Source organism: Mytilus trossulus, chromosome 4 (assembly GCF_036588685.1).
Source record: "Mytilus trossulus isolate FHL-02 chromosome 4, PNRI_Mtr1.1.1.hap1, whole genome shotgun sequence".
In the NCBI taxonomy this organism is placed as follows: Eukaryota; Metazoa; Mollusca; class Bivalvia; order Mytilida; family Mytilidae; genus Mytilus; species Mytilus trossulus.
Genome location: NC_086376.1, coordinates 26,158,713 through 26,185,976, shown reverse-complemented (window position 1 = coordinate 26,185,976; position 27,264 = coordinate 26,158,713). Strand labels below are relative to the sequence as shown.

Genomic DNA, 27,264 nt, shown 5'->3' with positions numbered 1-27,264 from the left:
TGAAGATTTAAAAACATGGTAATATAGAATTAGAATTTTAGCAATGATAAGCTGATATTTCTGTTTTAGTTTGTGCTTTATTAGTGTTTGGATAACATTTATGTTACATTGGAATTTTAACAATAATTAGTTGATTTTTGTATTTCAGTATGTGCTGTAAGAGTGCTAGGAGAAAGTGATATTATGCAGGAATTTTTAGCATCTCCAGAAGTTGATTCTGTAAGTTTTGTTGGTACATTGTACTATTAAATTATATTAAAATTTATGAAAAAAAGGTTTTGTACATTACACAGTAACCTTTAGCCTTGGAAAGGTTAATCCTGGTTTAAAAAAAAAAGAAGACATTTTAAGGCATTTTTTAGCAAATATAAGATTTGAATGTAATAGTCTGCACATGATTGGGAAAGCATATTTAAGTTTAAGTTGAAGCCATATTAAATGAATTTTTTATTCTTTGATGTTTCAAACTCTGATTTTGGTTTAAGATTTACTCTAATTATTATTACAAAAATGGGAGTAATCATACCTTGGTCTCTTCTTGAGAACTAAGGTAAGTCTTCTTCATTTTATGTCTTTGTAGTCTATATTAAGATAAAAATTGCATTTCTGGTAATTGAAAAAAAAATAAAGGCACCAAAGGGGAATCAAAATTTATAAGTCAAAGGATGAGAGAATGTCACAGAAAATTATTGAAAAGTTCCCTATGATTGTTTGATATATCTTTACATGTACAAATTACTAACGTTGCTTAATTTTTGTATAAGAAAACCAGCAATGCCTTAGACATAAACAGAGAAATGTTAAAGCGGAGATTTATTAATGTCCTTTCAGAAAGTAGGCGATAATTATTAATACTTCCTGGAACTTCTTGAACATTGATATATATACATATTGTTTTCAGAATCTCTCTAATGATCAAGAGGAAGTATGTATATATACAACCCTGGCTCCTTTATAGTATAAGCTGCTTCACATTCCTACATATGAAATCTGCAGTTTTCTCCTTGTCAAAATTGTCTTTACATATTTGAAACATAGTTTCTTAAAGTATTTTTTAGATAATTTATCACTTAGTTAGCTAAATGTAAAAAAACAAAACCAAATTGTGCAATATCTTTAAAAATAGTGGTCACATGGTAGCAGCATGATATTGTCACATTGTCTTTTATGTGTTACATAGTTAACACATAGCATAATTAGTCACACATTTTCAAGTAGATCTACTTTTAATCAAGTTATAGGTCCTGGTGATTTTTATTGTCTTAGAAGACTCATATAAAAAGAGTAAAACCAGATAAGATTTCTAAATGCCATTTTTACAAATGTTCAAATCATAAATTATATATTTTTTTTTGTTAATTTTTTGTGATGTATAATAGGAGACATGGAATCTGACATGGGGTCCAAAATATTTTTTTATGTTTTATGGATGCATTGTTATTTTTGTTATTACTAAAGATGTTAGGAACACAATTAAGTTGGAATATTTAAGACAATCACTCCCCCCCCCCTTTTCTCAAATCCACCACTGTCCACAAATCCAACCTTATGTCATTTTGATACCTAACCAATACCTTATGACATTACCGTATAAGCCTGCAATGCAAACCAACCTTCCCAGACAGTCTCATGACCTTTCAGTGTGTGGATATTGTTCTGAATGAAGTTGTTATAATTATTTTGATATTTTATGAGTACTGCTGATTCTTAGAAGCAGCTTCAGTAAATGAACAATCTCTACTCTCTGTTGCCTATTTGGTATAGTGCTTTGGAGGATTTTATAATTCTAAACTTTTATAAATGCTGTATTTACCATCATGTATTTGGCTGTTTAGCTCACCTAGCCCAAAGGGCCAAGTGAGCTTTTCTCATCAATTTGTGTTTGTCGTCGTCGTTGTCGTCGTCTGTCGTCATTAACTTTTACAAAAATCTTCTACTCTGAAACTACTGGACCAAATTAAACCAAACTTGGCCACAATCATCATTGGGGTATCTTGTTTCAAAAACGTGTCTGGTGATCCGGCCAACCAATCAAGATGGCCGCCATGGCTAAAAATAGAACAATGGGGTAAAATTTAGATTTTGGCTTATATCTCTGAAACCAAAGCATTTAGAGCTAATCTGACTTGGGGTCCAAATTGTTTGGTCACAATCTATCTGCCCTGAAATTTTCAGATGAATAGGAGAACCCATTGTTGGGTTGCTGCCCCCAAATTGGTAATTTTGAGGAAATTTTGACGTTTTTGGTTATCTTGAATATTATTAAAGATAGAGATAAACTGTAAACAGCAATAATGTGAAGCAAAGTAAGATCTACAAATAATTCAACATGACCAAAATGGTCAGTTGACCCTTTAATGAGTAATTGCCCTTTATAGTAAATTTTTTAACAATTTTGTTAAATTTTTGTTATCTTTTACAAAAATCTTCTCCTCTGCAGCTTCTAAAAAAATTTAAACAAAGTTGTCCACAATCATCATAAGGTTATCTAGTTTTCAAAAAATGTGTCCCATGACCATGTCAGTGAACCAAGATGGTTGACATGGCTAAAATAGTACATATGGTAAAATGCAGTTTTTGGCTCATATCTCTGAAACCAAAGCATTTAGAGAAAATTTGTAGTGTAAGAAATTGTTCATTAGGTCAAGATTTATCTGCCCTGAAATTTTCAGACTTATCAGGCAATTCGTTATTGGGCTTCTGCCCCTGAATTGGTAATTTTAAGAATATTTTGCATCTTTTGGTTATTACCTTGAATATTATTATAGGTAGAGATAAACTGAAAATAGCAATAATGTACATCAAAGTAAGAGCTACATATAAATCAACTAGACCAAAGTGGTCAATTGACTTGGTAAGGAGTTATTGTCCTCTATAGTCAATTTTTTACAATTTTCATAAATTTTGTAAAATTTTGTAAATTTTTACAAACTATTTTCTACTGTCACTTTTGGGCCAACTTTATTATAGATAGAAATAATTGTAAGCAGCAACATTGATGAAGTAAGATCTACAAACACATCACCAACACCAAAACACAATTTTGTCAGGAATTCATATGTGTCCTTTGTGAGCAACACAGACTCTTTAGAGCCTCTAGTTTATGAATCTGTTCTATCCAGAATATGAATTTATGTTCTGATTAATTATAATTATATATAACTATATATTTCTTTTGAACTACATATATATAATTCTTAACTATATATTTCCTATTCTTAAAAATATTTCTAATTCTTAAAAGGAAACCTACAACTATGACAAAATCTTTTCTAACTTCTAATTGTAAGCAGAAGACCCATGTTTATGACATTTTTTTTATGTGTCTAAACATAATTTTGCAAATAGTAACTAGACAGTCACTAAATGAAATTATACTAGTCTGGTGCATAAGACTAGTGACTAACACTGCAGATTGAACATATGCAGTCATATCATGCTGTTTGGCATAGCATTCCAATTATTTTTACAGGAAATTTTAAAATAAGTTATTCAAATGAATGATTGTAAATGAAAAAATCTTTGCAAATTTACAGGATAGTTCAAATTCTGGTGTAGAATTAAAAGTACTGTTGCCAGACAGAAGAGTTTCTACAGTGACGATACGACGGAATGATACAGCTGATCAAGTATATGAGGTAATTTTAACAAAATAATTTGAAACTGTTCATGCATTTTTATGATAGTAAGGTGTTCATGTCTGACAGGCATGTTTCATCTGACCTTGAAATCATTTTCATGGTTCATTGAACATGATGAATGTTTACTTTCTTGCTTAAGTCTGTTTCTTAGAAACTATCAGCAGTCAGTCAACTATATTTTGGTGTATTGAATAATGTGTATAGCATAGCTTGCTGTTTGGTTTCAGCCAAGGCTCCAAGCTGAAGACCATACTTTGACCATTAATGGTTTACTTTTACAGAATGTGGAGAGTTATCTAATTGGTGCTCATTCCACATCTTCTTTTATCTATGTATTTCTGGTTTAGTTTATCTGACCTTGACATTATTTTCTTGAGTCATGTTAAGTTTATGTGATACTTGTAGCTTTTTTGACTATCAATATAAAATCAATAGTAAGTAAAGATGGCATGAGATTTTAGCTTGTGCACTCTTGTAAATATATAAGTGGAATATTTTTTTTTGAGATTGTTAACTAGCTTAAGCATACATACAAAAGTTATTTAAGTTACTAATTACAACTTATTCAGCCTGCCAAAAATGTGATCTTATATCTGCATTTGAAAAAGGGCCTTTTTTTGCTATCATCACTATTGTGACTTTTTTTTTACTGAACAAGAGAAAAAAACATATTTTTGTTCTTTTTTCAAGGTAAGAAGAGACAAAATTGTGTCTCAAAGTTTCAAATGATGCATATAGAAATATATAACACATGACTTAAAATGTAAATTCAAAAAAATACCAAACTTCGAACAAAGTTCTAATGGAAAGTCTGTAATCAAATGGCAAAATAAGAAGCTCAAACACATCAAATGAATGAATAACAATTGTCATATTCCTGACTGGGTACAGGCATTTTCTTAATATGTAGGAAAATACCATCCCTGTTAATTTTAATCAGATAGTTTGTATATAAATGTAAAAATAAGTAGTAATACACATTGCAGTTTGTGCCTAGAATCACAAAGCATTAAAAAGTGCCATATTAATTTAAACTACCCTAATCAGGAAGAGATTATTTGTAGTTTTGTTGTTTCCCAGGAAGAGTATTCAAGTACTTTTTTTTTATACTTTTTTTTATATAGAAATAAACTTATTTGACTTTATACAGATAAAATCAAGACAGGATGGATCAAAATGATTATTGTATTTTGTTTATTTTAGATGAGCTGATCTATTTTTATGAGTAACATTCTTTTTCTTAAAGAAGCACAATGCTTTGTTTAACAAAATGTTTGTTTGTAAGGGAAAAGTTTTTTCAACCCTTAAACAAAATGTTGAAATGTTAGTGGTTGTCACCCTTATATCTACTACATGTTCTTTCGTATCTTTTTCTCTACACATTGTAAATTTTGTGTATTCTCTGAAAACTCTAATGAGTGCCCCATCTACATCATCTGAGTTCATCTTTATTTTCTGTTAGAGTTCTTATTGCTAAATCGAGTTTCCTATGTTTTCTTTTACGGTCTATTAATTGTCTGTTTATTTATTAATTTTTTGGCGATGGTGTTTAAGTTTTGATTTCCCCCTTTTTTATCTCCTCCCTCTTTCCATTAAAAAACCTATATTTTTTTTTACATGCATGTTACTGGTTTATTATGTGGTATTTAATCCTAATAAGTTATAAGCCATGCATATAAAAATAAGGAGACAGCTGCTCATTACAAACCAGAGGACAAAGATGTAAACAATTACAGGTCACCATAAGTCCATTAGAACTTATACCCTAGAAAACAAATGTTTAGATATATATCTGATATCTCTTATAAACTACAATGTAAAATATCTAGAATTTAACTACACAACCAAACTACAAAAATGTATTTCTCTGTGGTGAATTGGCCGTTTCAGAATCTAAAGAACCACAGATAATTTCATTGTTTGTACATTAAAATGAAAATAAGGTCACCTTGAATTTTCATTGTTTATGACATCAGTAACCAATCACAAGGTTTTGGATCTTTGGTGTAAACTTTTGAAAATATTACCCAGAATGCATTAGATTCAGAAAACGCAAATTATTTTCTATTTAATTTATATTTTCAGGCTGTGGTTGTGAAGTTGAATATGTCAGATAAGGCTGCTTGTTGTTTTTATTTATTTGAAACTGTAGAATATAATTTTGGTAAGTTTACTATATAATGAAATTTTCTCTTGGAATAAATGTTGTTTTCTTCAATATGAAAGGTGCAACAAATTCTCAGTATTAAAGGCCTAAATGAGACAGCAATCTCACAACAACAACAAAAAAACATCCAGAGGTCAACATATAGTGTTCAACCCCTATCTTAAAATTATAATGAATTTATGCGTTGTCATCATCGTCCGAGGACACTTGGTTTGGTTTCCAGACAATAACTGTAGTATAAGTGAATAAAAATCTATGAAATTTAAACACAAGGTTTATAACCACAAAAGTCTCAAACTGTTAATGAATTAGGGGCAACAAACGGGGGGAAATAAGGGTGTCCTGGTTAATGGACAATTACTTTTCAGTAAAAAGTTTGGATTACACTTACTCAGCATATAAATTATGAAATGGTAAATTAGTGTTGCTAGCGCCATTGGAAATTTGAATTCATTGAAAATTTTAATTAAGATTTTGACAATATCTTGAGTGTTTTTGGAAAAGGAGGGGGGAGTAACAAGAAATTAGGGTGAGGGTAAAAACAAATTGTGGGGGAACATTTTTATCTAAATATTAAAAATATTAAAAAGAAAAAAAAACAGTGGGTGGGTGTAATAAAAAATTGGTGGAGATTTTTTTAATTATTTTTTTAGGAGGGTCATTTCTCAACATCATAGAGTATTACACAAAATAAAAAAAAAAAGGATGGAAATAGTTTTTTTTGGAGGTGCAAATCACAACACTGTTGCATGGTGTATTGCACAAAAGCAAAAAATTGAATATAAATTCAAATCATATAACCGATTCTAAGTTCTTTGACTACAGCTATCTGTGTCAAACACCTATTGTGTGTCAAATATTTAGTTACATCCAAATTTAGACCTTCATAAAGCATGAATATTGTGTCCATTTTTGCCACAACTGTTCAGGGTTGGACCTCTGTTGTTGTATCCAGCTGCACTGAAGGAAGCAATTTATTAAATACCGGTACTGTCTTGTTTATTTTGAACTAACAAATAAATATCTTCTTATCTTCCAAGTATGAATATATCTTAATAGTTTACAAATCAGCATTCAGGACAGGCTTGAATTTAGTATGATTTAGAACCCTGATAGTTACAAATCTTGTCTGCAGTTTAGACATTAGAAATCAATGGTTAGTGCAAATTTGAGACTGATTGAACATGTGTCTACGGTTATTGAGTGATCAGTTATATTACTGTGAAGCTTCAGAAAAAACATTATGTAATTTATATTAAAGTGTTATATAATGTTTGTAGGTCTTCAAAGTTATTTTTAGAAGTGGTGAAATAAATTGCTTCTAATGGCATCATAGATTTGAAAATGACAAGAACTAATCAGTTAAAACATATGCTGGATTTTAGTTTTAATTGATTCAGATATAGCTGCAAAGACTTAAAACAATTTAAAACACATTTGTCTGGGAGATATGAGTAGTGGGAGATGTTTATCAAAGAGACACCAACGAAACAACGTAAAAATGTACAATAATTCATACAAAGTTTAAAAATTGCCTATTTATATGTAAATTGCTCTTATTTGAAAAAAAAACAGACTTGTGAAAATTCTGAAAATACAATATATATTTGTCCGTCTTAGCTACAGATAGAGATGGGGTCATTTCAAGATTTTATTCTTGTTTCAAACTAAATGTGAACTTGCATGCAATATTGAAATAAACTGCAAGAAAAAGGTCATATCTTCTGCCTTATTTCTCTAATAGATTATAGCATTCTGACTACATAGTAAGAATAACCACAGCATAATGCAAAGGTTAGTTAGGCATAATATTGGATAATTTCAGTAGTTTTAAAATGATAGATACATTGCAGATTTGGAGCATCATATGATACACATTAGAACTCTCAAATTTATGAATTAAATATTAACTTGAGTATATATATTTTTTTTACAGACAGAAAATTGCAACCAACAGAATTTCCTCATAACATTTATATACAGAACTATAGCACTGCCACAGCAACATGTATAACGTTACGAAAATGGGTTTTCACATTAACACAAGAGTCCTTTCTTAATTCTGATGATCTGGCAATCAACTTTTTATATTGGGAGGTAAGGAATTAATGCATTGTGATGTGGATGTTAACATTCTAAACAGGACTGTTTTCTTTATTTTATGATATGTCAATTAACTATTTATTGAAGTAGGGCATATATAGTGAAAAGAATAAAGATCAATTGTTTTTGTTTATTTCATCCAAAATCAGTAAAATATGCAATAAAGCTGAATTTCATGTGAAAAAATCTATATCATTTAACATTTGAGCTGATGTCTTGTGAATTTTATTTTAGAAAATTAAAAATGGACCTTGAATTTCTTAACACCTCAGCTGTAGTGGAGGGAGCATTCAGTTTACCCTTGTATATCTGTATATCCGTACCTCTGCATAACCGTAGCCTCAGGGGTTTCGGACAACCCCCCCTCTCCTTGAAAACAAACAAGCACTGTTAAAGTCAATGTTCTGTTCGAATTGTGACTGTTAAAGTCGAGTTTGTGAGTCCAACGAACTCCCCCCCCCTTGGAAATTCCTGGCTACGGGCCTGCTCTGTCCTTACATGCCTCAACCAAATGATGAGGAACTTTAGTTTGCCTCATTCAGAATGTTATGAAACTTATACACAATGTTTATTACCTCAAAACTCAGATCAAGAACAATTTATTTCTTTTCTCATACTTAGTATGATTGCCCAGCAGCAAGCATCTAGAGTAGTGCCCCTTTACAAATGGGTAGAGAGCTGAATTTTTTTTTCCATTCCCCAACTGTAGTTTAACGCATCTTCTGTGTCTATGGGACACATTCCTTATTTATTTTATTGTGCTTCAATGTCATTTGGTATCTAATGGAACTTAAATTCATGTGCAATTTGGGGATATTAGGTCTCTATACCAACTTTCTACTTGTTAACCTTGTTTGGCCTGTAATTTTGATGATAACATCTCCTGATTTTAAAGTGATTATTAAAGTGGTTTTTTTATAGGCACTGGACAAAGTAAATACTGGTCAGATCAAAGCAGATGATAAATTATATGAGCTCAAATCATTACAAGAATCTAATAAAAAAGTAGAGGTATGTTATTATAATTGATCTTGAATGAATAACTAATCAGAATACATAACTGATGTTATGCTAATATTCTAAGCAAAAGTGCCTTTATAAGTCATTTAACAAACAAAAATTAAAAGTTGATATTTATTATCTTTAATAGTATGAATGAGGGTTTCAATTTGAGTGATAATGAAAGTATATTAGCTACATGTAAATACCAGTATTGTTATTAATGTGATAAAAATATGCTGAATAGGCAGTTTTTAGGAACCAATAAAACTGAACAAAGAAGTTAGAAAAAAATATATAAGTATATATGAAATAATTGATATTTGATCTATAGTTAATGTTACATCCATGTTCTTCAGTTTAACAGTTCAATGATGTATATACAAATACTTTTAATGTTCACTGAAAGTGTTTACAATACCAAGGCCATTGAAAGATTATTTGGGCTTACAAAAGAATCCATGTAGGTACTTCATTCTCATTCAGAATATGAGTATTTGCTCTTTCAGTCCTGCTTATTTTGGAAGTGAATTGTTAAACTGATGTTTTGTGATCATACATTTTATGGTATGGTATACCATTTAGAGTTGAAATTAACTTCATTTGTATGCAAGTCGCACACAATCCTTTGTTTGAAAGAGAAAAAAATACTTTAAAATATGGTTAACAACAAAATAGTAAAATATTGTTCAGTTTTTTCTATCTTATCTTTCAGTATTTAAAAATTGCACGCCATTTAGAAGGTTATGGTGAAGTGATGTTTCCTCACTGTGCATGTGACTCCAGGAAGGATGGTCATGTGATTGCTATAGTAGGAACTAGTTGTTTTAAATTACAAGCCTGTAAAGCTGATGGTACATTAGAGGTGAGGAATAGTATATAATTGAGAATTGAAATGGTGAATTTGTCAAAGAGACAACAACCTAACCAAAGCAGAAAACGGCCCTAGGCCAACAATGGATCTTAAATACAAGGAGAAAATCCTGCACCCTGAGTTGTGCGTTAGCTGTCCCCTAAACAAAAATGTGTACTAGTTCAGTGATAATGGACTTCATGCTAACCTCCAAAATAAATTAAAGAAACTAAAATTAAAAATCAAGAGTAACAAAGGCCAGGAGCTCCTGACTTGGGACAGGTGTAAAAAAATGATGCGTGATAAAACATGTTTTTAGAGATCTTGACAGCCCACACCGACACACCCTATATCCAAGGAAGAAGAATCAAACACCCTGCAATAAGTTTGATATGCATAACACTCATCAATTTAAAAAAAAATGTGTTATAATCACTTTAAAGGTTTTCAAACAGGATTATATCTATATTTAGATGGTAAATAGATAATATGATATTTATATTTCAGTTACATTGAGTTATATGATATTTATATTTCAGTCACATTGAGTTATATGATATTTATATTTCAGTCACAATGTATTGAGTTTCAGTGGAATGATATAAAAGGTTATGATGTTGAAGAAGAGGGAATGACATTTAGTTTTGAGTATGAAAGACCAGGGAAGAAATCACGAGTTGTTCAGATATTAACTCCTTATGTAAGATAATAGTCATTTAATTTAAATCTTGAATTCAACTAATAAAACAATTAACTTTTATAGGGCTCTTCACAGTTAGTTCGGCCATGTTGGATAGGGGGCAGATTTTTTAGAAAAAGGTGGAAATAGTATGAAAGTATGGGAAATCCTATGTGTGTTTCCAAGCAACTGCTCTGTTTCTATGATGTTTTCCCGTATTTTTGCTATCCAATATGGCCGAACTAACCGTGAAGAGCCCTATTCCAAACTGATGTAAAAAGATAGAATAATTTAAAAAGGTTTATGTTATAACCTTTGAAACGTAAAATACAAAATATTTACAAGTTGTATCAATTACAACCAATTAGTTGAAAATTTATCACAATCAACATTCACTATTGATTTTTAAAAACTCTTGTTTTTTGGTACTAATTTTTGTCGAGCCTGCGACTTTTGTCGCATAAAGCTCGACATAGGGATAGTGATCCGGCAGCGGCGGCGGTGGCGGCAGCAGCGGTGGCGGCGGCGGTATTAGCTCACTTCTTAAAAGCTTTATATTTTAGAAGGTGGAAGACCTGGATGCTTCATACTTTGTATGTGGATGCTTCATACTTTGTATGTGGATGCCTCATACTTTGTATGTGGATGCCTCATGTTACGAAGTTTCTGTCAGTCACATGTCCAATGTCCTTGACCTCATTTTCATGGTTCAGTGACTACTTGAAAAAAAAGTTAAGATTTTTTTGTAATGTTAAATTCTCTCTTATTATAAGTAAAAGGATAACAATATTTGGTATGTGCTTACCTTGCAAGGTCCTCATGCCCGTCAGACAGTTTTCACTTGACCTCGACCTCATTTCATGGATCAGTGAACAAGGTTAAGTTTTGGTGGTCAAGTCCATATCTCAGATACTATAAGCAATAGGTGTAGTATATTGGGTGTATGGAAGGACTGTAAGGTGTACATGTACAACTGGCAGGTGTCATCTGACGTTGACCTCATTTTCGTGGTTCAGTGGTTATAGTTAAGTTTTTGTGTTTTGGTCTGTTTTTCCTTTACTGTATGCAATAGGTCTACTATATTTGGTGTATGGAATGATTGTAAGGTGTTCATATCTAGCTGACAGGTGTCATATGACCTTGACCTCATATTCATGGTTCAGTGGTCAAAGTTAAGTTTTTGAGTTTTGGTCTTTTTTTCTAATACTATATGCAATATGTCAATTTTATTTGGTGTATGGAAATATTTTATGATCTATATGTCAGTCGCGCAGGTTTTATTTGACCTTGACCTCATTTTCCCGGTTCATTGCTCTGTGTTTAGTTTTTATACGACCGCAAATTTTGAAAAATTTTTCGTCGTATATTGCTATCACGTTGGCTGCGTCGTCGTCGTCGTCGTCGTCCGAATACTTTTAGTTTTCGCACTCTAACTTTAGTAAAAGTGAATATAGATCTATAAAATTTTATCACAAGGTTTATGACCACAAAAGGAAGGTTGGGATTGATTTTGGAAGTTTTGGTCCCAACATTTTAGGAATTAGGGGCCAAAAAGGGCCCAAATAAGCATTTTCTTGGTTTTCGCACTATAACTTAAGTTTAAGTTAATAGAAATCTATGAAATTTTGACACAAGGTTTATGACCACAAAAGAAAGGTTGGGAATGATTTTGGGAGTTTTGGTTTCAACAGTGTAGGAATTAGGGGCCACAAAAGGGCCCAAATAAGCATTATTCTTGGTTTTCGCACAATAACTTTAGTTTAAGTAAATAGAAAATAATGAAATTTAAACACAATGTTTATGACCACAAAAGGAAGGTTGGTATTGATTTTTGGGAGTTAAGGTCACAACAGTTTAGGAATTAGGGGCCAAAAAGGGACCCAAATAAGCATTTTTCTTGGTTTTCGCACCATAACTTTAGTATAAGTAAATAGAAATCTATGAAATTTAAACACAAGGTTTATGACCATAAAAGGAAGGTTGGTAATGATTTTGGGAGTTTTGGTCCCAACAGTTTAGGAATAAGGGGCCCAAAGGGTCCAAAATTAAACTTTGTTTGATTTCATCAAAATTGAATAATTGGGGTTCTTTGATATGCCGAATCTAACTGTGTATGTAGATTTTTAACTTTTGTCCCTTTTTTCAAATTGGTCTACATTAAGGTCCAAAGGGTCCAAAATTAAACTTCGTTTGATTTTGACAAAAAATTAATCGTTTGGGTTCTTTGATATGCTGAATCTAAAAATGTACTTAGATTCTTGATTATCGGACCAGTTTTCAAGTTGGTCCAAATTGGGGTCCAAAATTAAACTTTGTTTGATTTCATCAAAAATTGAATAAATGGGGTTCTTTGATATGCCAAATCTAACTGTGTATGTAGATTCCTCATTTTTGGTCTTGTTTTCAAATTGGTCTACATTAAAGTCCAAAGGGTCCAAAATTAAACTTAGTTTGATTTTAACAAAAATTGAAATCTTGGGGTTCTTTGATATGCTGAATCCAAACATGTACTTAGATATTTGATTATGGGCCCAGTTTTCAAGTTGGTCCAAATCAGGATCTAAAATTATTATATTAAGTTTTGTGCAATAGCAAGTCTTTTCAATTGCACAGTATTGCGCAATGGCAAGAAATATCTTATTGCAAAATATTGTGAAACAGCAATTTTGTTTTTAATTCGAGTTATCTTTCTTTGTCCAGAATAGTAAGCAAGAAATATCTAATTGTAAGAATTTTTTTTATTTGGAGTTATCTTTCTTTGTTCAGAATCAACTTAAATCTTTGTTATATATACAATATACAATGTATATTCACTTTTTACTACCAACTGATAAATTAAAATAATCTTTACCATTCAGTGATAACAAGCAGTTTTTTTACATCTTAATATTTTATGATGTACTTAAATGAGTAGTTATTGTTGCAAACTCCATTAGAAATTTTAATTGAGATTAGTTTTGGAATAAGGGAAAGGGGGATGTGATTAAAAAAATTGGGTTCAATTTTCTCATTTGAAATTTAATAAATAAAAAGAAAATTTCTTCAAACATTTTTTTGAGAGGATTAATATTCAACAGCATAGTGAATTGCTCTAAGAGAAAAAAATTTAAGTTCATTAGAACACATTCATTCTGTGTCAGAAACCTATGCTGTGTCAACTATTTAATCACAATCCAAATTTAGAGCTGAATCCAGCTTGAATGTTGTGTCCATACTTGCCCCAACCGTTCAGGGTTCAACCTCTGCGGTCGTATAAAGCTACGCCCTGCGGAGCATCTGGTTGTGTTTTAGTCTGTTTTTTCTTTAACTATAAGCAATAGGTCAACTATATTTGTTGTATGGAAGAATTTTTAGCTGTACATGTCTTCCTTGCATGGTTTATCTGACCTTGACCTCATTTTCATGGTTCAAAGGTCAATGTTTAGTTTTCTTGGTTTGTTTAATTTATGTGACAGTTGTAATAAAGCTTTATACCTAGGACTATCAACATAATATCAATGATTCGTAAAGAAGGCGAGACATTTCAGTGTGTGCACTCTTGTTACAGCATTTCTATTGCACTTCATTGACAGTATTTTATTTGTTTTTTGCAGTATATATACATGAAAGATTGTTTTGATCGCATACATGAAGAAAAAGAAATGGAAGAATGATAATTACCAGGTAATAAAATATTTGATCTTTTGCATACAGCTACATGGTAGTGAAAGCTTCTTAAGTGATCTGTAATGAAAATGAAGTTGAAAAATTTTAATGTTTTGCAATGCAGTTGATAAAAGTTTGAAAATGGAAACCTGATTCAGTTAAATCTGATGTCTTGGGTAAAGAACCCTTGTAACAACTCTTTTGGGGATCTGTAGGTGGCTTTTTGCAAGGCATTTGCATCCCTATCAAATATACCCTCATTTTCTAGTAGCAGTTTAAATTTTTCTTACCTTCATCTGGAAAGCCTCTCTTACATGCCCTATCTATTGTTCTTATTGTTAACTTGTTTTCTTCAAGAACATGCACGAACTATTTGTTACTGGACATTAAGAAACCAACAATCATCAATCAGCTGATATATTGATATTTGCATAGTTAAAAACCCTTGTACAGATATGTTTGGGTTTGTATAGCTTATATAAAAAAGAAGATGTGGTATGATTGCCAATGAACAAATCTCCACAAGAGATTTAAATGACACAGAAATTAACAGCTATAGCTCAACGTACGGCCTTCAACAATGAGCAAAGCCCATACTGCATAGTCAGCTATGAAAGCCCCAAAAATGACAATGTAAAACAATTCAAACGAGAAAACTAACAATTTATGTACAAAAAATGAACAAAAACAAATATGAAACACACAAACACAGGCTTCTGATTAGGAACAGGCTTACTTTAAATTTACCTTTGTAGGAAAGAAAAACAGCACTTAAATTCAACCAAAAAATCCCAAATTAAGCTTTAAAAGATTTGTGAAAAATGAAAGCCAAATATATGATTAACTCTAAAAAACAGTTTATGACTGATAAATTTGTCATTTTATCAATTTTTGTAGATGAGTAAATGTTTCATCAGTGTATATCTAGTTAATGTGTTATCATGGTTATGGCACATTCAGTCAAGGGCACACAGCTATTACATGTGAAGGACCAATATCTAGCAGCTTAACAAGTCATCTGATGTCTCATTGGATAGAAAACTAGACTAAGATGTCATCTGTCTTTTCATTGGTAACAAAATAGTCATCTCATAAGACATCAAGGTTCTTCCAGAGATATATCAAGCTACCATGAAAACCAAACTTGGCATAGTGTTAGATGATAGGAGAGAAATTTGTTCATTTTGGAGTCACCTTTATATATATACAACCAAACAAATGTTCCATTATGTATGCTTGTTTTGGTCAACTTTACTGTAAAAAAAATCTGCTATATACTTTCAACCTTAATCAAGTCTTAATTAGTGAAGTACATCTCATTAATAAAAGTAAGTCTTGGTTACAAAAACTAACCAGGCTATCTAAACACAGGTCAAACAGGGGACAAGATAAACAATAAATTATTCACATGTGTCGTAGTATTCATAGATTTCAGTTGTTGTAGTATATGACATATGTTCAAAAATCTATCCCTGCTTAAAAAGGAATGACATCATCTACAAATATATTCAAATCATATAAAAAGGACCATAGTGTCTTTTTGGTCTGACACGTGTTTGTTTGTTTCTGTCTCCATTTTCCGAATATTTGAAGTACTGTTAACCTTTTTATTCATTCTGATTACAATATTATTTACTTCTTTGGTATTGCTTATTTTTTATAAAAACACATCTACGCTTAAATGTTGAGATTTTAATTATAAAGAGGAAACAAGGCATGGTCTTGTGATCACGTATGTAACTACATGTTTAGGGGTTTGAGCATTCCTAATGAACCAAGTTAACCAGAAAAGTACTGCAATCACATGAAATCTATAAGGCGTTGTTTTCATTTAATTTTAACTATCTTCATGATTAAGTCCAACAACAACTCATTTATTGTATGTAAATGGTGAGGGGGGACTAAGGAACATATTAGGTCACGGTTTTTTAATTTGTTGGTTTACAGATTTTCTCCATGAAAAAGTCGGGTCGGTCGGTCGGAAAAAAAAAAGATCTTTCAAGACAGAAAACTGATATGCAAATTAAAAATATATTTCACCTTTCTAATAATATGTTTGTCGACATACTATTTTTTCATCGTTCTTAAATTTTAGTTTGATGAAATATTATTGCTCAGCTGTAAACATCGCATGACATTGTCTAATAATTTCCCATAAAAAAAGGGGGGGTACATTGACAAAGACAAAATTAAATCGTCATTTCACAAACAGATTCACGTCAGTTATTTGACTTAGCTTTTAATCAAAACTTGGTGAAAAATAATAAGCACGAAAACTGATAAAGAAAAAAAAAGTAAAAACGTCGTACGAAAATAAGTTTCAACACACGTGTCAAAAACGTAATAGACTCGTCCACTGGAAAAACGAGAATATCAGGTTAAATATCTGTTGTCATGCATTCCCGTTTTTTATCCAAATGGACGATATTTTTGTATTATCTATAAAACAAGAAAATATCAAATGATTTGTTAAAATTCAGTATTTTAACTTGATGTCTTGAACTTCCACCTGTCCACATTTGGACAAGTCTATTTATATGAGAACATGCATCTTACGGACTGACGACAAATAAGGGAAACGAACTTATTGTGTGATTGGTTTTAAACACAGGTTTCGTTCCGCAAAATTATTTGCGCAAACGACATTTCAAGGTCATTAATAATTGATTTGTCTATTTTTAGAAACGTAGACTGAAAGTTTCATTTTTCACAACAGAAAGTGTCATCACTTCTGTTAGTGATTAATGCATTTCATTTCATAAAAAAGGATATTTTAATTATTTTTCAGGGATAATGCATTTGTTAGAGTCGGCGAGAATAAAAAAAACCCTGAAAATTCGATTTTATTTTTATTTTGGAAATCGGCAAAATCGGGGTTGGCGGATCCGTAAACCAACAAATTAAAAAATCCTGGCCTTAGGTATAAAGCAAGTATTTTTTATAACAAATTTTTGCCATTTCATAATCTAATGCATTCTGGGTAACATTTTCAAAAGTGTACACCAAATCATTGTTATTGGTTAAAATTGGGGTCAACAATTGAAATTCAACTAACGCTGGACAATTTTTCATTTTAGTGTACGTACAATGAGATTGCCCATAGTCCTTTAGATTCTGCAAAGACCAATTGTAATTAAGGATTATAAAAGTTGAAATGTAAATTGAGGAATGTAGTGATTGTTGTGTTGTTTTGTTAAGTTTCCTTATATGTGATTTGTTATTTATGCATAGAAACAAGTCAGGTTCAAAGGATTTATTATTATTGTAAATTATTTATTTATTGATGACTGCTTGTAGAGTGAAATATGGCTTATAAGATTGTATAATCTACTCAAAAGATTTTAAATAAGGACTCAAATTTAGCACAGATATTTGGACAGTACCGCTATTCCTTCTTGCAATAATGAATTGTTACAAAATTGAATACTTTTTATTAGAGATCAGGTTAAGGTTGGAAAAGGTGAAAAATACTCATATCTGAAGGAAAAAAATGATGCTACTGCAAACTGCAATCCATTCCAATTTAGTACTCAACCAATTTCATTACAACATTTTTTCCATGCATATATCAATTGAAAAATATTATTGTTTCCCTTCATCTATTGTTTATTACATAACTTTTGAGATTTTTCTGAATGTGGGATTTTATGAGCAACATGTATTATGATATCTCCATTTACTGAAGCAGATTTGTATATTTTTTCTTTATCTTATCTTGTATAATACAATGTATAAACTGTGTCCATCCTTATGTCTATCCTTTTGTTCATTCATTACTTTCCACCTTTCCATTATACAGCTTTTTTTTTTTAACTTTCCAAAAATTTTAATTTCCTTGAAACTATAAATTCTTATTTTATTTATTGATCCAAATGATTTTGAGGTTCCACTGAATTAATTTTTATTTACAAAAGGGGGTAAGAATCTTGTTTCTTATTTGAAAAACACTTAAATGTATCCTCAACACAGGACATTTTAGAGCTTGACAAATTGTATGAATACTTGTCTTTGTTTAACATATGATCTGCGTCAGATAGAAATCGACCTTATGCAAGTATACGTAGATATGTAAATGCATAAGACTGATTGATTTTGAAACATTCATATTCGAAATACAATAAAAAAAATAATGAAGTTTTTTTAGCATTCGAATAATAATTCAACTATAACACAAAGCCCAAGACTTTCTGTTGAACTTCTTTTCAAAACCAAATAGGTTAACCATCTATTGTGTAAATTTGCATAAGGGTGATTTCTATCTGACGCGGCTCATATGTTGATCTCTCAATGTCAATTTTTGTGTGGAGTTGTTAACTTGTAGGTGTAAGTCCCATATCTCCTTAATTTGCACTTGCTAAATTTTATTGAAGTTTGGGAGAAGGTTTTGATATATACTGCCATTTTGTACATCCTTTTTCATGCAAATATGTATTTTCATTAAACAGAGGAAAACATATGTTATGCCATATCTTTTCTAGTTGAATCCATGATTTATTTATTGTTTCTTTTAAAATTAATTTTATGAGTTTTGTTTTTTGCTTCAGAAATTATATTAAAGTAAACTTTGTTCATTAAGCTTCATGTAAATATTTTTTTGCAGAATGTGAAATACAATTAGTTTTGTATAATTTATAATATAAGTGTTTCAATATTTTAAGACTGAAATGTAATTTTGTTTACATCCATTGTATATGATAATGGTATGCCAAAAAAAATGGGCGTTTGTTCAGAGCAATAAAAGTTTAAGATGAAATGAACTGATAAAATTGGATAACATGACTGATATTAAAATAAAATATTTTATAATTAGTAGAATCTTGTTGATTTGATAATTAAAAATAACATTTATCTTTCCATATTATAGTCAGTTTAAGTGATAATTTAAAGGTCCTATGTTGAGAACTGAGGATTTATATTTAATTGAAAAACTGTTCCAATAATTTTTTTAAATTATAAGGTTTTTCCAAGCTCATATAAACAGATGTTTATCTTATAGAAATGATGTGCAATTGAACACAAGCCAAATGAGCAATATATATTATTGATATTACTTAATAAGATGGATAAAGAGTAAATTAAATTGTTTTGTAATTTGTTATGATTGTTGAATAGTTAAAATTGCTGCAGTATGATAAATAAGTTAATTTGGAGTGCACACCGGTGTGTACACCATGATTAATAATAATTACACAGAAAATAAAGTGCTATGAATTTCTTCTTTGTTTGTTTGTATGTAGTAGATGTACCATATGTTGTACACTAAAAGTGCAATAAGTTTGGCATGCCATATTAATTTGTAAAAAATAACGTTTCTTCATTTAGCTTCTATGTATTTTTGTGTATTTTTGTATTCTTTTGATGTAACTGTACTTAATCAAGATGAATCTTTAAAGTATTAGGAATGTTAAGGCATTAATCTGAATTCCAATTAAGTTCAGAATTTGCTCAAACTATCTTTTTTTTCTTCAGAATTTTACATTTATATTAGTCTACAAGTCCTCAGCTTAATTTGGTAAATGAATGCCAAATACTTTAGAATGATTTTCATTATACATATTTGGATAATGTCAGGCTACTAAAAAAACATGTATCAGTTATAGTTTATACATGAGTCTCTGGGAGGACCAATGGTATCAGACCCTCAAAACGTTCAAATACATATCAATAATTACATTAAATGTATGTTTCGTTATAAAACTTTATTTTGACTGGCTAAAAACAATCTTGTGTCAGTGTTTTCATGGTCCTAGCAAAATTGAATGTAATTTTAAGTATTGAATGCTTAGATTCTTTCAGTAATTTTATAGGGTTGTAAAGTTTTGTATGTGCACACATTTTTGCCATGCTTCATAGAAAATGTACTTCGGTCAAATAAATTAGCAAAAAGAAGCATTCAGTTCTTAAATTAAAACGTTTTTCATCTTAACGTGGCTTAAATTTAGGAAGCTTACTGCTTTAGAGATAACAAGAACATTTGGCCAGAATGATATTCTATATATTCATTATTTATTTCTCTTGAAATAATTTAATTTTGGATGTAACACGTCTTTCGATTGGCTGACGTCGTTTTGTTTATCAATTGTTTAATTGAATCCATTGGCAAAGACTCAGAGATTTTTAATATCCTTAAGTAGATGAATTTAAATTTCAACAAAATGTCTTGTTTTACTTTCTATATTTTATAGTAATTAGTTCATGTAAGTGAAGTTTTGTCGTAATTTAAACAAAATATCTTAATTAAAAAAGCCATTAAGGCTTAAAATTTAATTAAGAAAACTAAAATAAAAAGTATTTCTGGCCCTACTGATTGCATTAAGGTTTTATATTTCATATAATCATAATCCTTTTCCATAATCCATCATAAAATGAAGTTAAATTGTCAGAGAGTTTTTTTATAGCTGAAAAGATCAAACTTTATTACAATTTTTTTGGAAAAACAACCAGTTGTATTCCGATTTATAGTAGAACTCCTAAATGAGATGTGCTCACCTAAATTTTGAAATTCTTTATTATATGAATTGAAAACATCAAAACAGGCATTTAATTGAGTTTAAAGGGAATTTAAGCATATATATACTGATTCAAACAATCAAGTAGTAGATTAAACTTACTCATGGCCATATAAGTAAAGAGGAGGAGCATTGGGTCCTCTTGTTCTTAAAATCTCCCATGGACATTTTATGGGAGATTTTTAAAAAGTTGGCAAAAGAAGAATCACTTCACAACTTAAAAAAACACTATTTGTAACTGTTTTTAAAGAAATATCACTAGTATGATTAAATACATGTATTCTAGAACAATAATCACAAGCACTGGTGCTCTTTATATTAACATATATATATATTGTAACTTTGAACTTTTAGCACATTTCCACACATAAACATGATATCAAATTAAGGTCAGATTCATTTAAATATTAGTATTCATATATTTGTATTTTTATGTTGAGTATCTCAGTAAATGGATCAAATTAAATTCCATTTATTTGTGAATATCTTTTTTTACACAATGATTTTAATTCTAAATTATTTCCTAAGTATGTGCTAGTCAAGACTTTATGAGATTTAGTTATTTAAGACTATCAATATGTGAATGTCTTTACTCATTAGATAGATATATGTTAAAATCCAACTGCAATGTCTTAGGAAGGTACATATATATTATTCAACATTCTTTATTCAAATCAGATTCAGTTTGGAATTCATTAGATTTAGAGCTTATTTGGCACAAAATGGTACCTTCATTTTAATGTTTAGTTAAATGTCATATATCACCATAGCATATACACATACGATTTCAACCATTATTCTTTTTATTTGCATACTTCTTATCACTACAGAGTATTGATCATATCCACTATATTATTAAGTGATAAGTATTGACAACTTTAAGAGGTAATGACAATATAAAGTTTTTAAAGTTTATTTCCAAACACAACTGTTCTTCATTGATACTGTTAGCAAGTTAGTATGTTGTAAATCAAACCTTGGATAAAATTTGTCCCAGTGGCAGATCTAGGTGGCAGGGTTCTGTGGGTTAGAACTCCCCTATCTTTTGGACGATCAGTGCATTTGAATGTGGACATATAGTTGGAACCGCCTTTTCTTCTGGGTTGGGACCCCTCCCCCTTTTAAAAATGGCTGGATCCACCCTAGTATTCAACATCATATGTGGGATTTCTTGAATCAGCAATAGGGAGAAATTTTGTATGGTACATGTAATAGGTTGATGTTCACTATACATTTACAAACTACAGACATTTGATATGTAGTATTAGACAATATGATGCAAATTCAAAATAAGATATTAGATGATCTAGACACAATATGATAACAAAAAAATATTTTTTAAGTACTAGGTACTTGGAAATGTGATAGGAACAATCTTTAGGTAAATATGTTTAAGAATGTGACAAAAAGGTATAACTAAGACTTCTCACTTTATTGATTGCTTTGAAAGATATACTGTAAATTCAGAAATTATTGTGAGGTTTTTAATATTGTCAACAATATAATAACTGAATTTACAGTAATCTGTGCAAGATACTATATGAGATAATTGATTATTTTTTTTAACAGAAATCAATTTCATTTACTATATTGGTTTAATTTTGAAACTGAATTTAAAAAATTATATATTAAATGATATTGGTACACAATGATGTCTTAGTCAAATTATATGAATAGTGTTGTTGATAAAACTGGTTCATTCAAGCTTTTGAATGTCTTTTATTTCCCAATGAAATTATTTTGTGAACTCTTATAAAAGCAAATATTGTTAACATTGTAACATACAGATATCGAGAGAGGCTCATTCAAAAGAGTAACTGTTTACTTGTCACATCATTCATGTGCTACAATAACTTCCCTTACAGTTCTGTTTACCTAACAAGATACACATGTATGAATGGAATTATTTGTTGTAAATGTGATATGTGTTTTAGAATGTCTGTGATTCATGACAGAGTTACCTCCTCCTACTACATTTCCTTATAAAGATGTTATGTTATAGTATTGTTATCATTAATTGTAAATAAAATAATTAAACAGTAATATTAAACTTATTTCTGGTGTTAATTTTTTCCTCCCTACTTGTAACATCTAAGATAAAATATCTTTTCAGTCTTCATTCAATGTCATGCAATCTAGCTACCTCTCGCTTATATGACAGTCATATGTCATTCCATTATATTGACAACAATCTGTGAGCAAAACAAACAGAGTAATTGGTAAAATGTTTAAAATTGGGGTACAGCAGTCAAAATCATGCTATCATCTTAATCACTGTAAAAACATAACTATTTCATAAAAGGAAATATAAGGCATTTAGACACTATAGAAAAAGTACATAACAAAAAAAGAAATAATTTGATAAATTAGTTACTAAGTACTTTATAGGTTTTTGGGTAAAGATTGCAATCAAATCCCTATAATACTGACTTGATTTCTAAATCTTTCAAGGTTTATCACTACTTATGAGATACACAAAATATAGTGCATTGATCATAACAATCTGTAATCCTATCCATGAACATTGCCAGTTAATCAATGGAATTTATGCTCAGATATTCAAGTAACAAAATGATGTATACTTGTCAAGAAAATAACCATAACTTTTGCAAGGTGAAGGAATCTAATATCTATACTACAAATATCAATGAGTTCTTCATTAAACATTGGAGTTATTTTCCTTGTCCAGAATAGTAATTGAATCAACTACAACCAATGCTTTATACAATGAAATATTTAATTTTACTTTTTCCTGAAATCATCTCTTTTATAGTAATGTTTTGTTTTCAAGCGACCCTCATTTTAAATTTCTAGATGTAATTCAATACTTGAGGCAAACTGAACTGTATCTGTATCCTTTATCTCAAGTTAAATGGGATATATGCGTTCGACATTAGTCTCTTAGTTTTCTCGTTTCAAGTGTTTTATGACTTTCAAACAGAAGTTTACTACTGTTGCCTTTATTTACATTTGTCATTTCATTGCCTTTTAAAGCTGACTACGAAGTATGGGCTTTGCTCGTTGTTGAAGGCCGTACAGTGACCTATAGTTGTTAATTTCTGTGTCATTCGGTCTTTTGTCAAAGAGTTGTCTTCTTGGCAATCTTATCACATCTTTTTTATAATCACCAAATTTTGACATATTCTGACAGAGATTGCATCTATATAGCAGAAAGTCAACTATTAGATACTGCCAAGTTCTTTGCTCTCTTCATAAGAGTTTCCTGTATGAAGTCAGCCTTCTTTGAATACAGAAACAGGTCGACAAGACGAATAGAACTGTAAGTTTCAACGGTAATGATTATTATTTATTGAAAAACACATCCTCTTAAGGTGGTACCCAACACTTGCACTTAAATTAATTTGGCTCGTTTAATTTCATAAAATTATGTCAAAGTACTTAATTTGACCCTTTCACAAAAACTTAAAAATTTCTAAAATTTTGAACCAACAGTCTTGTCAGAAAAAATACACTGGTTACATAGCAGTTTGACAAACACCAATTTTGATCACTGAGAAGCTTAATATTCCTTTGACAACACAACTAATTAAAACATTTAGCTGACTTAACAGAGTTATCTCCCTGTAGTGTTAGGTACCACCTTAATGTAACAAATGTGTAATCAATCAAGATATGAAAGTTCCTTGATAAAGTCTTTTAGATAAGTGTTTTTTTTAACAAAATAAGATATATCCCTCGTCTATGTTGGCCGTTCCCTTTAATAAAACAAAGCAGGATCAACTCGATTTCTGTTTTAGTTTGGAATGTGTTCATACTTTTCCAAGATGAAAGGGTTTTAAATAGCAGATCTCCATTAAAACGAAAGAGGTTTCCATTGATGGATTTTTTTCGATTGTATGGTTTTCTAGTTTGTTTGTAAAATGTGTTGGACGACGGACATGAGAATTCTTTAACTTTAACACATGTGTCATAGTAATCCAATAATAAAACAAGGTTATCTCTTTCTTATTCTTTACCACCGCAGACACCAATTTGATAATATATTATCATATAGGTGCAAAGTGCAGGTATAATTGTTTAAGCTGATCAAGGTTATGTAATTATCAGTATTAAAATTTAAATATCTCCAATTAAAGGAATCCATTGAACTATACCGGTGAGTATATCATAACTATGTAGTTCGTTTTAGCTTCGCCGAAATTGCATTTGTCCATAGATAAAACTTCTGATTTTATTGTGTTTTAAGGTTGCTACTGTATGGCATATCGACACCAAGGTCTCATGGTATTCGTCCATCAACTAGTCTTAAAATATTGGGGGATGGTGGTTTTTTTTTGGGGGGATGATAATTTTGTTGATGAGTTACTTTAGTAACATTTCCATTTATTAATGCAAACTATGATTAATATTGTTCCAAGTTAATGCACCAGTGATCCAGGGGTATATTGTTATAATTGAATGTTTCAGAAAACACTACTAATACATGACAGTGGTTTTTTCCAATTGGTTTCATACTAATCCAAATACCAATTATCGTACTTTCGCTTTCAGTTCACAAGTCACTGAGGTAAAATGGAAACCAATTTCAAAATATGCGCATCTTGTCTTCAGGATGGGGAGAACGTATTATCATCGGAATGGTGTTGGGACTGTATGGAAGGTCTTTGTACAGAATGTGCGAAATACCATAGAAAACAAAAACCTTCGAGACAACACAAAATTGTCGTTTTAAACAATATTACAAATTTTGATTTGCTACTAAGTTATATCAAAAATAGTTGTCCTATACACAACAACCAACCGCTGTTGTTATTCTGTGCAACACATCGCGAACTTTGTTGTAAGTTGTGTGTGGAAACGTCTCATTTGGACTGCCAACAATTGATAACATTAACTGAGGCCGTCACTACCACAACCAACGATGATGTTACGGAGAAATTCAAGTCATTGGAGCAATTGTTGGAAATCAAAACAGAAACCATACGAAAAAGTCTTGTCAGTCAAGGCGAAGAAGTTGTACAGAAGGTTCAGCAGATACGAAAAGAAATTGACAAATATTTTGATAAGTTAGAAGAAGAGGTGAAGAAACATTTGATAGTTAAGCATGAATCATATTTAAAGTTAGTTCACCAAGAAAATTATAGTGTTGAGGAATGTTGTAATGAAATAAAAATTATGAAAGAATTTATGGGTGGACTATCTGATGACATACCGAGTGAAATTTCGTTTCAGGTTCGAAATGAAATGATAAAGAAACTACAAAACCATAATAACAAATTTTCGAGTTCAACCAAGCAAGCCTTCCAATTCTTGTTTAAACCAGTAGACGTAATGTCTGCATTAGAAACACATGTGAAGTCTTTAGGAGAAATATGCATTACCCAGATAAGTGATGTATGTCACGTTTCTGATAACCAAATTCCGTGCAAAAAGACAAATGAAATAAAATATGATAGAAAAAGCCTCCAATCTGAATCGACGGACAAAGCTGGGTGTGATACAAAATGTGAAACGACTTCATATGATGGCAGTGAAGACAAAGAAAAGAAAAACACTAACAAAGGCAGCAGTGAAAAATTGAAAAAAACTTTGGCAACAGGGGACCAGAAATCACAAAACGACAGAAAAAAAATCAGTGAGATGAATGTAGAACGAAAAACAGAAAAAGCTTCCCTTACTCACATACTCCAACTATCTGTACTAGGTTCTAATGTAACTTCTACAGAATGTTGTTACTTACCAGATGGAAAACTTGTGTTAATTGATTCTACCGGTAAATTTGTTATGTCATGTAACGATAAAGGTCGACAGTTGAAAAAGGTGTCTTTAGCACAAGAACCTCTTGACATTTCGGTTTACGACAATACACGACTCATAGTTGCTCTGGGAATGAATGGAATACAATCGTTAAACATCGTATCACTACGTCCACTTGGGAAAGTTATAAACCTTGGAGGTAAATGCACTGCTGTCACTCATGACAATGAACAAGTTATTGTTGCAGTTGATGATAAACTGAAATTAATCACAATAGACGGCAAACTTATCCGTCATATAGATCACCCTGGTTTGGTTTGGTCTCTTTCTGCAGTATTTAATGGCAAAATATACTACTCAGACTTTTTTGATGATGACGACGTCCTTCACTGTATCAACCTGGACGGTACAAACATATTTTCTTACCAACACCCAGAACTTATTGGCCCAACAGGAGTTGCAGTGGATACACACGGAAACGTGTACGTAGCAGGACTAAGTTCCAATAATGTTCACCAACTAAGTGGAGACGGAACACTATTATCGATTATTCTAACGAAGAAGGACGGTATAAAATATCCAAGAGGGATGGCTTATAATCGCGAAAAGAGGGAGCTTCTATTGATAAATCAAGACAGGAAAATAATTCAGTTTTACGCTATTCATTGATGTTGGTATTTGCATATGAAATAAAAACAATAAATAAAAAACTTATTGAAACAATCTCTTAAATTAAACAATTGAATTTTGTCGAGCCTTCAACTTTTGTTGCAGAAAGCTCGACATAAGGATAGTGATCCGGTGGCGGCGGCGTTAGCTTACTTTTTCAAAGCTTTATATTTTAGAAGGTGGAAGACCTGGATGCTTCATACTTTGTTTATAGATGCCTCATGTTACGAAGTTTCCGTCAGTCACATGTCAAATGTCCTTGACCTCATTTTCATGGTTCA

General features: G+C 30.8%; 2 protein-coding genes across 3 annotated transcripts in view; both read left to right on the top strand.

Moving 5' to 3' along the window:
- Positions 1 to 21,035, top strand: part of LOC134714965 (sorting nexin-27-like) — a 40,242-nt gene extending 19,207 nt beyond the window's left edge. The window contains exons 5-15 of one of the 2 annotated variants that reach the window (XM_063576711.1): positions 149 to 219; positions 902 to 925; positions 3,537 to 3,638; positions 5,727 to 5,805; positions 7,745 to 7,905; positions 8,833 to 8,922; positions 9,626 to 9,775; positions 10,335 to 10,463; positions 14,036 to 14,105; positions 14,985 to 16,004; positions 17,008 to 21,035. In XM_063576711.1, coding sequence (XP_063432781.1) covers positions 149 to 219; positions 902 to 925; positions 3,537 to 3,638; positions 5,727 to 5,805; positions 7,745 to 7,905; positions 8,833 to 8,922; positions 9,626 to 9,775; positions 10,335 to 10,463; positions 14,036 to 14,095 — 866 coding nt within the window. In that variant the 3' untranslated portion in view covers positions 14,096 to 14,105; positions 14,985 to 16,004; positions 17,008 to 21,035. The remainder of the gene's footprint in view (positions 1 to 148; positions 220 to 901; positions 926 to 3,536; positions 3,639 to 5,726; positions 5,806 to 7,744; positions 7,906 to 8,832; positions 8,923 to 9,625; positions 9,776 to 10,334; positions 10,464 to 14,035; positions 14,106 to 14,984; positions 16,005 to 17,007) is intronic. The other variant, XM_063576713.1, reaches the window with a different exon arrangement.
- A 4,094-nt stretch (positions 21,036 to 25,129) lies between these two features.
- On the top strand, positions 25,130 to 26,983 carry LOC134716530 (tripartite motif-containing protein 2-like). Its single transcript, XM_063579539.1, has one exon. It carries the CDS (start codon positions 25,130 to 25,132, stop codon positions 26,981 to 26,983), a length of 1,854 nt encoding a protein of 617 aa, XP_063435609.1.
- The last annotated feature ends 281 nt before the right edge of the window (positions 26,984 to 27,264 follow it).

Excerpts from the sequence above, each read along its gene's own strand:
- LOC134716530 (XM_063579539.1), top strand. The coding sequence starts at position 25,130 with ATGGAAACCAATTTCAAAATATGCGCATCTTGTCTTCAGGATGGGGAG.